General features: G+C 36.3%; 1 protein-coding gene across 1 annotated transcript; it reads right to left on the bottom strand.

The window, feature by feature from the left end:
• Positions 1-256: 256 nt before the first annotated feature.
• Positions 257-8,491, bottom strand: ednrab (endothelin receptor type Ab). The gene is made up of 8 exons (XM_058409304.1): positions 8,352-8,491; positions 6,943-7,406; positions 4,776-4,903; positions 4,490-4,688; positions 3,228-3,380; positions 2,982-3,115; positions 2,077-2,185; positions 257-1,756 (listed from the first exon to the last, which is right to left on the bottom strand). The coding sequence occupies exons 2-8, from the start codon at positions 7,348-7,350 to the stop codon at positions 1,637-1,639; spliced, it is 1,251 nt and encodes a 416-aa protein (XP_058265287.1). The 5' UTR covers positions 7,351-7,406; positions 8,352-8,491; the 3' UTR covers positions 257-1,636.
• Between the last annotated feature and the right edge of the window lie 4,878 nt (positions 8,492-13,369).

Consider the following 13,369-nt stretch of genomic DNA (forward strand, 5'->3'; position numbering starts at 1 on the left):
ATAATCTTGTTTTTCACTTTTTTTGGTCTTTTGTTCTGTAAATATAAAACATACTTTACTTCAATCTTCCATAAATTGATAATAACAATTTTGTGAACATTTCTGTGCCAGTGAATACAGACAGTGTGTGTTTATTTGGACTCAAATGTCAGAAACAAGTTGACAGAAAGAGCAGAAGACAGATAGATGGAGGAAGGGAAGGAGGGAGAATGACAAACTGTGAGAGAGACTCTGGAGACATGACGAGGGGGATGGTAGAAAAAAGGGGGGAAAGATTGTAATTGCTTACATGTGTAACAACATATGTTAAAGCCCACAGCTCTGATTAGTTAACTACATGAAAGTGGAGCTGTGCTGATGTTAATTCTTTAATGCACACTTTATTCTTCCGACGCAGGAACAGATTTTATTACCACAACTTTAGTGAACTTTCTATTATTTTAAAATGGGGAGTAATTAGATTAAAGTATAAAAATAATCAATGATATACTGTGGAGTGATTAAGAATTTACACAAAATGTGAAAATAGAAATATTTCATTCCTCTTACAGCAATTTGCCAATGCAAACAATTTGATTTTGTAAACAACTGCAATACATTTCAACCTTTAACTTGCCTGTGGAACATACAAAAAAAACAGTAATATATTAAAAGATCAGAAAATCAGAATCCAGAATTCAAGAGCATTGTGGTATAAAACAAAGTATTTCATTATTTTATTATATAGTTTAGTGCATTAATATCGCAAAACACATGATACAGGAGATAATAAAACAAATTATTTGTGTTAACAGTATTTTATTTATACATTCCTGTGATCTTGGTGACAATGAGGCATGATGAGAGGTAAAGTTTAACTGGATGCTGAAAGATTATATTGTACTTGTACAATGGAGGCAGATGCTTCATGAAAACCACCATGATGCAGTTTTCTCAAAGCATTGTAAAAAGTTAGGATTGTCTTAACTACTAGAGAGAGTTTTACAATGTGATGCTCGCACTCACAATGATCTCTGGGGAAACTCAGCCCACTGCAGAGGCAATAAAATGAACAGAGCAACAGCACAAGCTTTCAGCTTAAAGTTTAAGTGTTGTGGAGTTTCTAATCATACCAGGAATGTAGAGACGTGCAGAGCGAACAGCTTTCGCTGTTTTTGAAGTCCATTTCTTTTAAGCTAGCAGTTGATGATGTGTAACTATGTGAAAAAAAAACCCAAAATGCATGAAACTAATCTATCCGGTCACATGGCTGTGTATCAGATATGCATCCAATTACATGAATTAGTATGACTGGAAATGATTTGGGAGAAAAAAACAAACAAACAGTACAACCTTAAAATGTACAGCCTAAATGAAACCCCAAATAATATGTTACAAAAGTATAGAAGGATGTTGGCTTACTGTTAACATTTAAACCTGAATAAATATAATATAAAAACAATAATAATACAATAGAATAAAATATAGCTATTTTCTACAATGATACTATAAACACGATAAAGCGTGCAGTTCATATTTGAGCATTTGAAGTGATGTGCACAAAGTCTTTTTCGAGGCAGTGTCCATTGGCTCAGTGTGCTATGAGCTGCTATTCATTATCATCACCATCATGATGTCCATCTTTAAGTGTGTGTCCTCAGATGTAGCTGTCCTTTTTGTCTGTCAGGCCGTTCTGCAGTTCAGTTTTCTTGTACTGGTTGCTGGTTCCCGTGATGTCCAACAGAGAACCCGAATAACACCAACAACACAGGCACGACTGAGGAAGGATGGAGAGAATGTTAACAATATATATCCACCAATCCCCCCATTTTGTCCTCATAATAATAATAATAATAATAATAATAATAATAATAATAATAATAATGATAATAATAATAATAATAATAATAATAATAATAATAAACAGCCAAATACTTGAACATGTGCAGCTATTAATCACAGTAATAAAGAAAAATATCATGCTATTATCATGGTACATATGAAGACATAAGATAAGAAATAAGAAGAAAAGATAATGGTCTGAAGATTAGGGAGAAGTGAATGAGTGAGAGTGAGCAATAAAAGGAGTGTCTGTACCTTAAAGCACTTTTTGAACTTCTTGCTGACGAGGTAAAGTATGATGGGGTTGATGCAGGAGTTTACTGTTGCCAGGTTCATGCTGATGTAATCAAACACCAGCAAGAAACTAGCAGAAACACAAAGACATTACAGTTACAATGTTGCTCTCAGCATGTTGCCAGTCACTGAATAAAAATGTTTTGGGAAGGTGGATATAAGATAAAAAAACACTTGGCTAATACTGAAGCACACTATAGGCTAGCTGTCCAAGTAAAACTGGTAAAAAAAAAAAAAAAAGAAAAAAAAAAAGAGGTCAGCTATTCCACTGGGCCAACGTTGGACTACCAGAACCACTAGAACTTCAGCCATCTTTAAATCCAAATTTGAAATATTGCCCTAATGTCATTTTGTTTACTGGGCCATGAGAGTCAACAGAATTTATGTTATCTTTAAATTTACCTTGCAAATGTTAGGGCTAGCATTGGGTCAACTTGGTGAGGTTATTTTAAAAAGTGCTCATTAGCCAGTGTTGACACAATGTTGTACAGGGAAGGCAACCATTTCCACCAAAAATAAATGCTAGGCCATGTCAGTTTGTTACCAAGGTAATAATGGAGGCTAGCAATTAAGCCTTATAATGTAAAGATAGAGGAGAGTGGAAACACAAGAAATACTGCTAGGAATATCAACATTAACGTCAGATGTTTTGGGAAATGATGAAAAGAATAAAAAAGACTCTAAAAAATAGAATTACAAAACCAGGAAAACTAGAAACTAGGCAACTAGCAAACTATAGAGCTAATCATAGGTTAGCTTCCAGTTTCTGCTAATAGTGGGAAATTATTGTTTGGAAAACTAACCATAATATGTCAAGAATTGTGAAGAAAAGTGATCTGATTTTAGCACATGCTTATGTTTCTCACTTGAGCAGATCACAGCGCTGAACGTCGTGCTGAAAGTAAACCATTTTCTTCAGAATACGACTCAGGTGAAGAGGAAACCAGCACAGAGCAAAGATTACCACCAGAGAGAATACGGCCTTCGCTACCTCACGTCGCTGCCAACAAACACACACGTATTCCCATTTACATTCATTCATTGCGGTCAGAAACATTTAACCATAAAATTTAAACATAAAGGATTCACTGAATCATCTCCAAACGACTCACCTGTTTGATGTGTTCATTAAGTGTGATTCTCAGGCTTCCCTTCTTGTTATTTAGCATCTCACAGGTCATCAGAGTGTAGAAGATAGCTGTGCATGCTAACGGCACACAGAAGTAAAACCCAAACAACCACCAGTCCTTTACGTCTCTGTAAAACTACACACAGAATTTAATTTTACTATTTAATAGCAGCAATCTCTCAACATATCTGAGGAAAATGTTGGTGTTTACAGTAGATTTGTTTTTTTTTTGTTTTTTTTTTACTATTTCTGTACCTTCACATCATCAGTAAAAAGACTTCAAAGTGCTAGCTAGCAAAATGATTAGCCTATACAGACGCTAACATATGATTAGCTATATAGGCTGTCGGTTCCCTAGCCACGTGTTTTTTTTCTACTTGACTTTTCCTTTTAGTTTTGTTCATTCTATTAATCTGTGACCGAAACACAGACATTTTCTTTTGGGGCCTAGAAATTAAGCCTTATAATACAATGTAAAGATAGAGGAGAGTGGAAACACAAGAAATACTACTGGGAATATCAACATTAACCTCAAATGTTTTGGGAAATGATAAAAAGAATAAAATAGACTCTAAAAATTAGAATTACAAAACCAGGAAAACCAGAAACTAGGCAACTAGCAAACTATAAAGCTAATCATAGGTTAGCTTCCAGTTTCTGCTAATATTGGGAAATGTCACAGATAAAATTATTGTTTGGAAAACTAACCATAATATGTCAAGAATTGTGAAGAAAAGTGATCTGATTTTAGCACGTTAATGTTTCTCACTTGAGCAGATCACAGCGCTGAACGTCGTGCTGAAAGTAAACCATTTTCCTTATTTTCTACTTCACTTTTCCCTTCAGTTTTGTTCACTCTATTAATCTGTGACCGAAACACAGACATATTCTTAAAGGAGGCTAGCAACTACAGTGTAAAGATAGAGTGAGAGTGGTAACACAAGAAATGCTACTGGGAAATACTCTGAACACATCTGAGGAAAATGTTAGTGTTTACAGTAGATTTGTTTGGTTTTTGCTATCCCTGTACCTTCACCTCATGTGTAAAAAGACTCACAGGTAAGTGCTAGCTAGCAAAATGATTAGCCTATACAGACGCTAGCATATGATTAGCTGTATAGGCTGTCAGTTCCCTAGCCATGTGGTTTTTTTTCTACTTCACTTTTCCCTTCAGTTTTGTTCACTCTATTAATCATTTTCTTTTCTTTTTTTTTTTTTTACAGTGCCCAGGCTTGATATACTTACAGTCATAAACTCTGATTCTGGCTTGAGCATGCAGGTCTTCACAGTCACATTGTTGTGGTCAAAGCCGACCATGTCAAAGCCCACAGCTTCAGGAACAGCTAGTAGAATGGATAACACCCAGATACACATGATCTCTATTGCCGTGGAAGCTGGAATTCCCACACCTGGCACACGGCTCCACGAAGACACGGCACGATACCTGAACACATAATACATTAACAAAATCGTACAATCATACTTCACCTGTTTATAAGTATGCATACATGTATAAACAAGTGTGTTGTACCTGTCCACACTGAGGGCACACAGGGTAAGCACCGTTATCCCAACTGAAGCCTTTTGCAGGAAGGGAATGAACTTACACAGGAAGAGTCCAAACTCCGTTTTGGAAAATGGCCATTCCATAGCCAGCAACTACACCAAACCGAAGAAACACACAAAACACACGTTCAGGATGTTGTCTGTGTTTTAGTAGAACACCAAAAATGCACAGTGTTCAAACTGTAACACACAATGTCTTCATGTACCGTAACACACACATAAAATAACAGTGGACAGATTCCATTTAAGGGCAACATTTAAGAAGAACTTCCTGTCCTGTAGTCAGTGTGTTGAGTGATACATCGATAGAAGACCCAAAATAAGCATGTCACAGTGACCTAGCACAGAAACAGCTTGACACACACACACACACACACACACACACTATCAGTACTTGTGAGTGATGGTGAAGAAGCCCAGGCAGTGATAGATAATGATGTAATATACTGGAACATTTTTGAAATCTAGATGACTCTGCAATGTAGAGAGTCTCTTGAGGATTTTGTCTGTGTCTTAGTCTTAGCATGCTGATCTAATAAGCAAGATCCATATGTTTTACCAAAGATTTAGTTACCAGTAGATTTCTTTATGGCCCCAAACTTTTATAAACCATAAAATCTCACCTTGATATATATAAAATATCTACTGGACTGGAGATATAACATCAATACGGCTGTCCTGAAGATCTCTTTGAAGTTCTAATCCTTCTAGCCTTTAGTCAAGAAATATCTGACAGGTTATACCATTACAAACCGAATCACTTGTGAGTCATGATACACTAGACTCTCTGATTCAGTCTGATTTGTCTGTGATTCATTGTAATGCCATTAAACAGAACCAGTGCTGATTTTCTCTAAAAAATGATGTGGATATTGCAGGTCTAATATGACTAAGCACACACACACACACACACACACACACACCTAAACATCTAATAGAGTCTTTAAAAAAAGAGAAATGTAGTATAGGATGATCTAACGCAACGTTAAGCACACTACTACTGCAAACTGCCGAACAAATCAATTCTCATTATGACGGATAATATTGTTACTGGTATTATTACGCAATGTTCTTGGAGAATATTCCCCAGTTGACTACAGCTCTACCTGGGATGTACAAAGAATTGTTCTTGGAGTAGTAGTAGTAGTAGCGATAGGGTAAAATTAGGAATAATGTTGAAGTAGTGGTATTTATGGAGTAATAGTGGTAGTAATGGGGTAATATTGTGAGTAATGGTGAAGTAGTGGTATTAATGAAGTAGTAGTGGTAGTACTGGGGTAATAATGAGAGTAATGGTGTAATAGTGGTAGTAATGGGATACAGTTAGTAGTGATACAGTTAGTAGTGATGGGATACAGTTAGTAGCAGTGGACGTAATGGGGTAGTAGTGATAGTAATAGGGCAGTAGTGGATGTAATGGGGTAGTACTGGTAATAATGGGGTAATAGTGAGAATATAATCATGGAGTTGCTTTGTTTCAAATATGCCAATAATTGGATGTAATAATTGTAATAATCTTAATCTTAGCTGTAATAACATCCTGAAAGGAAAGCAATACCAAAAGATGACAGCATTCACTGTTCATTGTTATTTGATCCACAGTCCAACCAGCAAGCACTCCTTCAGGAGAATCCAGTGAGCTTCGCTACATCTACCAAAAACAAAATTTTTCCTGTGACTTCAAGAAACTCGAAAACCCAACAGCTGCTTAGGATTTATTTACATTAGAGCTGTAATGCAATGCCAATGTCTGTAGCTGTAGTGTGTCAAATATCTGTATCTATATCTGTAATCAAAACAAAAGTGGGTGTGTCCTTTTTCCAGTCCCAAGAAATGCCATTAAACCCTTCAGCGCTGTCAACAAGCTAGTAGACTAATTTAAACTAAGGACGATTTTTAAAAAAGCTGTTAATGCATCTCAAGCTTCATATCTGCGTTCATATGAGTGACTTTTTAGATTTTAGCTGATCCTCTTATATAGAAGGATATAAAATGTGAGAATGTCAACAACAATACAAAAATTTGGAGACTATACTTAATGACATGAAAGACTACGGGCATATCCTAAGTGGTTTAGTTGGCATAAACAACATATATGGCTTCTCTGTGTAGTTTAATGGTGACTATACTACCTTATAGATTTGGATAGGGTTGTCAATGGCGATGTAGATGAAGTCTCCCAGTGCCAGGCTGGCGATCAGGGCATTGGGGCCATTCCTCATGTTCTTGTGGAAGCATATGATCCTTAGCACTGTGGCATTACCCACAATTCCCACCACATATATCACACAAAACAGCACTGTGTTCAGGTTCTTAAATATGCCACTCATAGACGTCTTGCGCAAACATGGTGGCGGGGTAGAGCGAACATGTACTGATCGGTTCCGAGAATCAAAGGATGATGATGATGATGATGAGTGTGAGGAGGGTGGAACTGGGTCACTAGAGAACAGGAAGTTCTCTGAGGAGTTTGATTGGCAGTAGCCATGTTTCATCAGCATGCAGGATATGGTTGCTATTAGCACTGTGACCCAGGGCATCTTGGGACGGCACGCTTTAATGCAAAGCCAGGGGGTGTTTTTTTCCTGAAATTTGACTAAGGGAGAAAAGAGAAAATCAGTATGTCAGAATGCCATAACTGACATTACTGGCATTGCTTTCACAGTTCTTTTCTTTATTTTATTTTATTACACCATTCAGTTTAAATAAATTGCAAAACACTTTAAAATAACAGGCATTTTGGGGCAATTAGTGATAGAGAGATGTGGAGAGGAAGTTTATCAGCCGAATGAGTAAACAGTTCTGAGTAAACAGTTTTGAGTAAACAGTTCCAAGATTTTGTTGGAATAAAGAGAGATAAGGAAAAAGGCAGAGAAAGGAAAATCTCAGTCATTTTCTATATGCATCACAATAGTTAAGACTAGAGCACAGAAAACATTACAATCACTTAAATGTTTTAATCAGATTTTACTTGTCTCTATGAGTAACCGTAACTGATCATTTTAGAGATTCAGATAGAAATGCATATATTAATGTCATTTATCACAAAATCAGTATCATATTTTAACATAACATCATAACATCCCCATTACAGAGCACACACAAAGAGGAAAACGAGTACGGTGTGCTCCAAAGTTTGCCTAAAGTTGTTAATCTAAAATTTTAATGGATTTTTGTTTCAAACAAAGAAAGAGAGTCTTAAATATCCAAGATAAAAGATTCTGCACTATTTAGAGGTGTTCCAATTTCAGTTTGACAATTTTTGTGATATTTCCTACGTGAAGTCCTTATTACAAAATGTTAGAATTTCCTCAAATCTGTGCACAGATGAGCTAACACGGATCATCTGCGTTTACATAAACTTGAGTGCACGCTGTCATTAAAGCATAATGTAGGAAATAAATACTAAGAAATTCTGACATTCATGCAATTATGATTGAGATTCTGCTTTTCACTCACAGTAAAAAAAAAATTATTTAGCATTCTCACAAGTGATTTTGAATTTTTTTGGCAAATAATAATAAACATATATTACACTCACCTTAGTTAAATGTTGTTCAAGAATCTCCTGAAATAAAAATGTCCTTTAAGATCCTGGCAGAGTGTTGTGGAGTTTAGAGAAGTGTACGTCTTGCATTTGCACATGCGGAGGAGTGTGTGTGTGTGTGTGTGTGTAAGGGCTGTTTTGACAGCTGGGGCAAGACAGAAGTTGAACTCCTCTTATAAATCCTCCCTCCTCTTTCTCTCTCTCTCTCTCTCTCTCTCTCTCTCTCTCTCTCTCTCTATCTGTGGCATGTGGTATTTCACATTTTACTTATTGGGACCTACATTGGGACCCCCCCCACAAACAACCCTAAAGATCATTTCACACACACACAAAGACATGCACACACTAATTTAATCCAACAAATGACTCCACGACGTAAAGCTCAGCCAATTAAATGCTAACTGGAAACTGTTTAAAGCTCATTTCAATTGACTTTTCTTTTTAACTCGAGCACTTCAGTACAACCGCATGCAGTGTGTGACATTTAATGTCCCTTGAGGCACCAAACACTACAGACGTGACTGATTGTCAGCTACAACAAGACTATAGTAACAAGAGAGAAAAGAGTAAGACACACACGTACACACACACATGGTGCACTCAGTGAATTTCCTTTCAATTTAAATCAAAATGGTTTGATTAGCTGCCGCAATGCAACCTAGTGATGATTAAAACTTCAAATCTGCATGATGTTTTTTCTCAAACCGCAGACTACATGCCTGTTCACTACTAATTGAATGCTGATGTTCCTCTAAGAACATAGTTCAGCTATAAAATTAACTAATATTACTTTTATTTAATGTAGTAGTTATTGATCTGTGGGATTTATGACTCTTTGAGTCAATTCTTTCAGATGAGCAGTGGGAGTTGACTAGCATGCCTGAAATTATCATTATTATTAATAATAATAATTATAAGAAGAAGAAGAATAGTAGTAGTAGTAGTAAAGAGTGCTTCCACAAGACGCTTCCAGCATTTTCCACCCAACCATGCTGAACTGTTTCCAGTAATCATGTTTCTTTCTTCAAAGCATCACTACATTTGAGTAGTCTTCTTCTTATTGTTGTTGAAATAATAACAATAAAAAGAAGACTTATTATAAACACACACAAACATATCAGTGACTGAGTCCCTAGCAATATCTATAAAATTTGTGTACAAAAAGTACAAAAAAAAGAGGCTCATTAGCTAGTAAATGTGATATACATATAATGTGGTGGAGGCAACTCAATGATTTTATTTATTTTTATTTTTTTCTTTTAACATGAATTGGTTTTGGACCACACACACACACACATACACTTGTTTGATGCCTTCATTACACCTACCCTGGAAGCCTAGATAGATGAATGGATGGATGGATGGATGGATGGATGGATGGATGGATGGATGGAGGGAGGGATGAAGGGATGGAGGGGCAGCATAGAAAGATAAACAAGAACATTTTTTCTTTGTGTTCTATTTATTTTCTTTTATTTATTTATTCACTCTAATTTCCTAACAAATGAATCACAAACTTGCTTCTTTCTGAGCAGATCGAAGGTCACCCTGTGCCAAGAGGCAAACCTGTGGAAGCAATTACTGTCACGACCTTGTGAACTCTGACCCCAGAGTGAATGGCACTACCTCAAGTCTAACTCAGATCATCTCTTCCTTTGGCCAGATGAGCTCATACATAACCATTACTCTGATTAATTACAGCAACAAAACAAGGCTGCTTACACAGATGTCACCTACAGACTGGTTTCAACAGTAACACCAGTGAAGAATACAGGGAAACCACTTACTTTACTTTTACAGGAGGAAACACATCACTTCAGACCTGCACTGCTATATTAACTTTTATTCAATGCAGCTGAAGTTTCTGCTTCTAACTTTGTTATAAACACAATCTGCTGCTGTTTACACACATCTGCTACTGATGAGCCTCAGAACCAGCACGATTAATGTGTGTGTGTGTGTGTGTCTAGTACTAGTAGTAGTAGAAGGCCCAGAGGAGGCTGAAAGACAGATGTTCAAATTAGCCAAATGTGGGATGTGACTCTACTTTTCACTTGGAAACTGTTTTTATCTGGCACCAAGATGTTAGCAGCAGATCCTTTAAGTCCTTTAAGTTGCGAGGTGGGGCCTCCATGGATCGTACTTGTTTGTCCAACATAACCCACAGATGCTCGATTGGATTGAGATCTGGGGAAATTGGAGGTCAAGTCAACACCTCAAACTCGTTGTTGTGGTCATTAAACCATTCCTGAACCATTTTTGCTTTGTGGCACGGTGCATTATCTTGCTGAAAGAGGCCACAGCCATCAGGCAATACCGTTTCCATGAAAGGGTGTACATGGTCTGCAACATGCCTATGTAGGTGGTACGTGTCAAAGTAACATCCACATGGATGGCAGGACCCAAGGTTTCCCAGCAGAACATTGCCCAAGGCATGACACTGCCTCCAGGTCTTGCCTTCTTCCCATAGTGCATCCTGGTGCCATGTGTTCCCCAGGTAAGCGGCGCACATGCACCTGGCCATCCATGTGATTCAAGAAAACGTGATTCATCAGACCAGACCACTTATTTACATTGCTCTGTGGTCCAGTTCTGATGCTCAGGTGCCCATTGTTGCCATTATGCAGCCCCATACGCAACAAACCAGCAGAACCAGCATTAACTTCTTCAGCAATTTGAGCAACAGTAGCTCGTCTGTTTGGATCGGATCACATGGGCCAGCCTTCTCTCCCCACATGCATCAATGAGCCTTGGCCTCCCATGAACCTGTCACTGGTTCACCACTGTTCCTTCCTTGGACCATTTTTGATAGATACTGACCACTGCAGACCTTTTTTTTTTCATTTTTTAAATGTTGAAAAGATCACTTCCAAAACAATATGTGCATGTAGGAGAATGAGAAATAATGCATATAATAATAATAATAATAATAATAATAATAACAACAACAATAATAATAATAAAGCGGGAGAAACTTTGTGTGCGCGTGCGCGTGAACACTGAACGAGCTACACTGAGTGAGCTACACTAATTAGCCATTAGCATCTTTTACATCATGAAAGCTTTGTATTAAACTCAAGGTAACACGTTGGTATTCGGTACCTTCTGTTAAAGATATCCAAGTGCTTTTGGAGTTAAGGTACAAGTTATGATAATTTACACCTTAACTCCAAAAGCACTTGGATATCTTAGCTACTGTCGATAACGAACCTAGCAAGCTAGTGAAACTCCGAAGTGCATTAGGCAACGGTATAGGTAGCTAGGTAACCTTACCTGAATTTATATACGACAGATAACGGAGAATAATAAAGAAAAAGAAAGAGAAGGTGTGTAAAACTTAATAAAAGTGAATTTACAAGTTATATGGCTGTAAGAAACGCTTCTGCCAAAAAAAGGACCGCTTCTGCGTGTCACGCTTCTGCGCGTCACGAGAACATCGGTTGCTATGCAACGGCGATTCGCTGTTATCCTAGAGAATTTTAGAGTAGATTTGTTTGAGTATTGTTCTGTGTTTGTTGTAGTATAAGTCAAAGCCTATAACTCGATTTTTGAGTTTCGTTTTGTGTGTTTGTGGCAGATATGGATAGGATGGATGAATTAGCAAAACTTATGGTTTTGCAGGATTTTATACAAAATCAGATTCAGTTCACTGATAAAATGATTGGTAAATTGACCGAGATTAATGAAAGGAGTCGACTTTCTGCGGAAGAGGAGCTCAAATGGGGGTATGTGTCTTTGCTTACTGATTGTGGCATTATAGCCAAATGTTTATTGTACATATCTTACTTATTTGACTATCTAACTATCTGTGTTAACAGTTTTACCATCTAACTGTGTTAGCAGTTTTACTATCTAACTGTGTTAGCAGTTTTACTATCTAACTGTGTTAACAGTTTTACTATCTATCTAACTGTGTTAACAGTTTTACTATCTGTCTAACTGTGTTAACAGTTTTACTATCTATCTGTCTAACTGTGTTAACAGTTTTACTATCTGTCTAACTGTGTTAACAGTTTTACTATCTATCTGTCTAACTGTGTTAACAGTTTTACTATCTAACTGTGTTAACAGTTTTACTATCTAACTGTGTTAACAGTTTTACTATCTGTCTAACTGTGTTAACAGTTTTACTATCTATCTGTCTAACTGTGTTAACAGTTTTACTATCTGTCTAACTGTGTTAACAGTTTTACTATCTATCTGTCTAACTGTGTTAACAGTTTTACTATCTAACTGTGTTAACAGTTTTACTATCTAACTGTGTTAACAGTTTTACTATCTATCTATCTAACTGTGTTAACAGTTTTACTATCTATCTATCTATCTATCTATCTATCTATCTATCTATCTATCTATCTATCTATCTATCTATCTATCTATCTATCTATCTATCTATCTAACTGTGTTAACAGTTTTACTATCTATCTGTCTAACTGTGTTAGCAGTTTTACTATCTATCTATCTAACTGTGTTAACAGTTTTACTATCTATCTATCTATCTATCTATCTATCTATCTATCTATCTATCTATCTATCTATCTATCTATCTATCTATCTATCTATCTATCTATCTGTGTTAGCAGTTTTACTATCTATCTATCTATCTATCTATCTATCTATCTATCTATCTATCTATCTATCTATCTATCTATCTATCTAACTGTGTTAACAGTTTTAGTATCTATCTGTCTAACTGTGTTAACAGTTTTACTATCTGTGTTAACAGTTTTACTATCTATCTAACTGTGTTAACAGTTTTACTATCTATCTGTGTTAACAGTTTTACTATCTATCTAACTGTGTTAACAGTTTTACTATCTATCTGTGTTAACAGTTTTACTATCTATCTAACTGTGTTAACAGTTTTACTATCTAACTGTGTTAACAGTTTTACTATCTATCTGTCTAACTGTGTTAACAGTTTTACTATCTATCTAACTGTGTTAACAGTTTTACTATCTATCTATCTATCTATCTATCTATCTATCTATCTATCTATCTATCTATCTATC

This window comes from Hemibagrus wyckioides, linkage group LG15 (genome assembly GCF_019097595.1).
Source record: "Hemibagrus wyckioides isolate EC202008001 linkage group LG15, SWU_Hwy_1.0, whole genome shotgun sequence".
Taxonomy (NCBI): Eukaryota; Metazoa; Chordata; class Actinopteri; order Siluriformes; family Bagridae; genus Hemibagrus; species Hemibagrus wyckioides.

Coding starts and splice junctions, on each gene's coding strand:
- ednrab (XM_058409304.1), bottom strand. CDS start 7,350: ATGCCCTGGGTCACAGTGCTAATAGCAACCATATCCTGCATGCTGATG. Junction 3,381..4,489: donor CAGAATCAGAGTTTATGACT/GTAAGTATATCA, acceptor TTCTGTGTGTAG/TTTTACAGAGACGTAAAGGA. Junction 1,757..2,076: donor AGTTCAAAAAGTGCTTTAAG/GTACAGACACTC, acceptor ATCCTTCCTCAG/TCGTGCCTGTGTTGTTGGTG.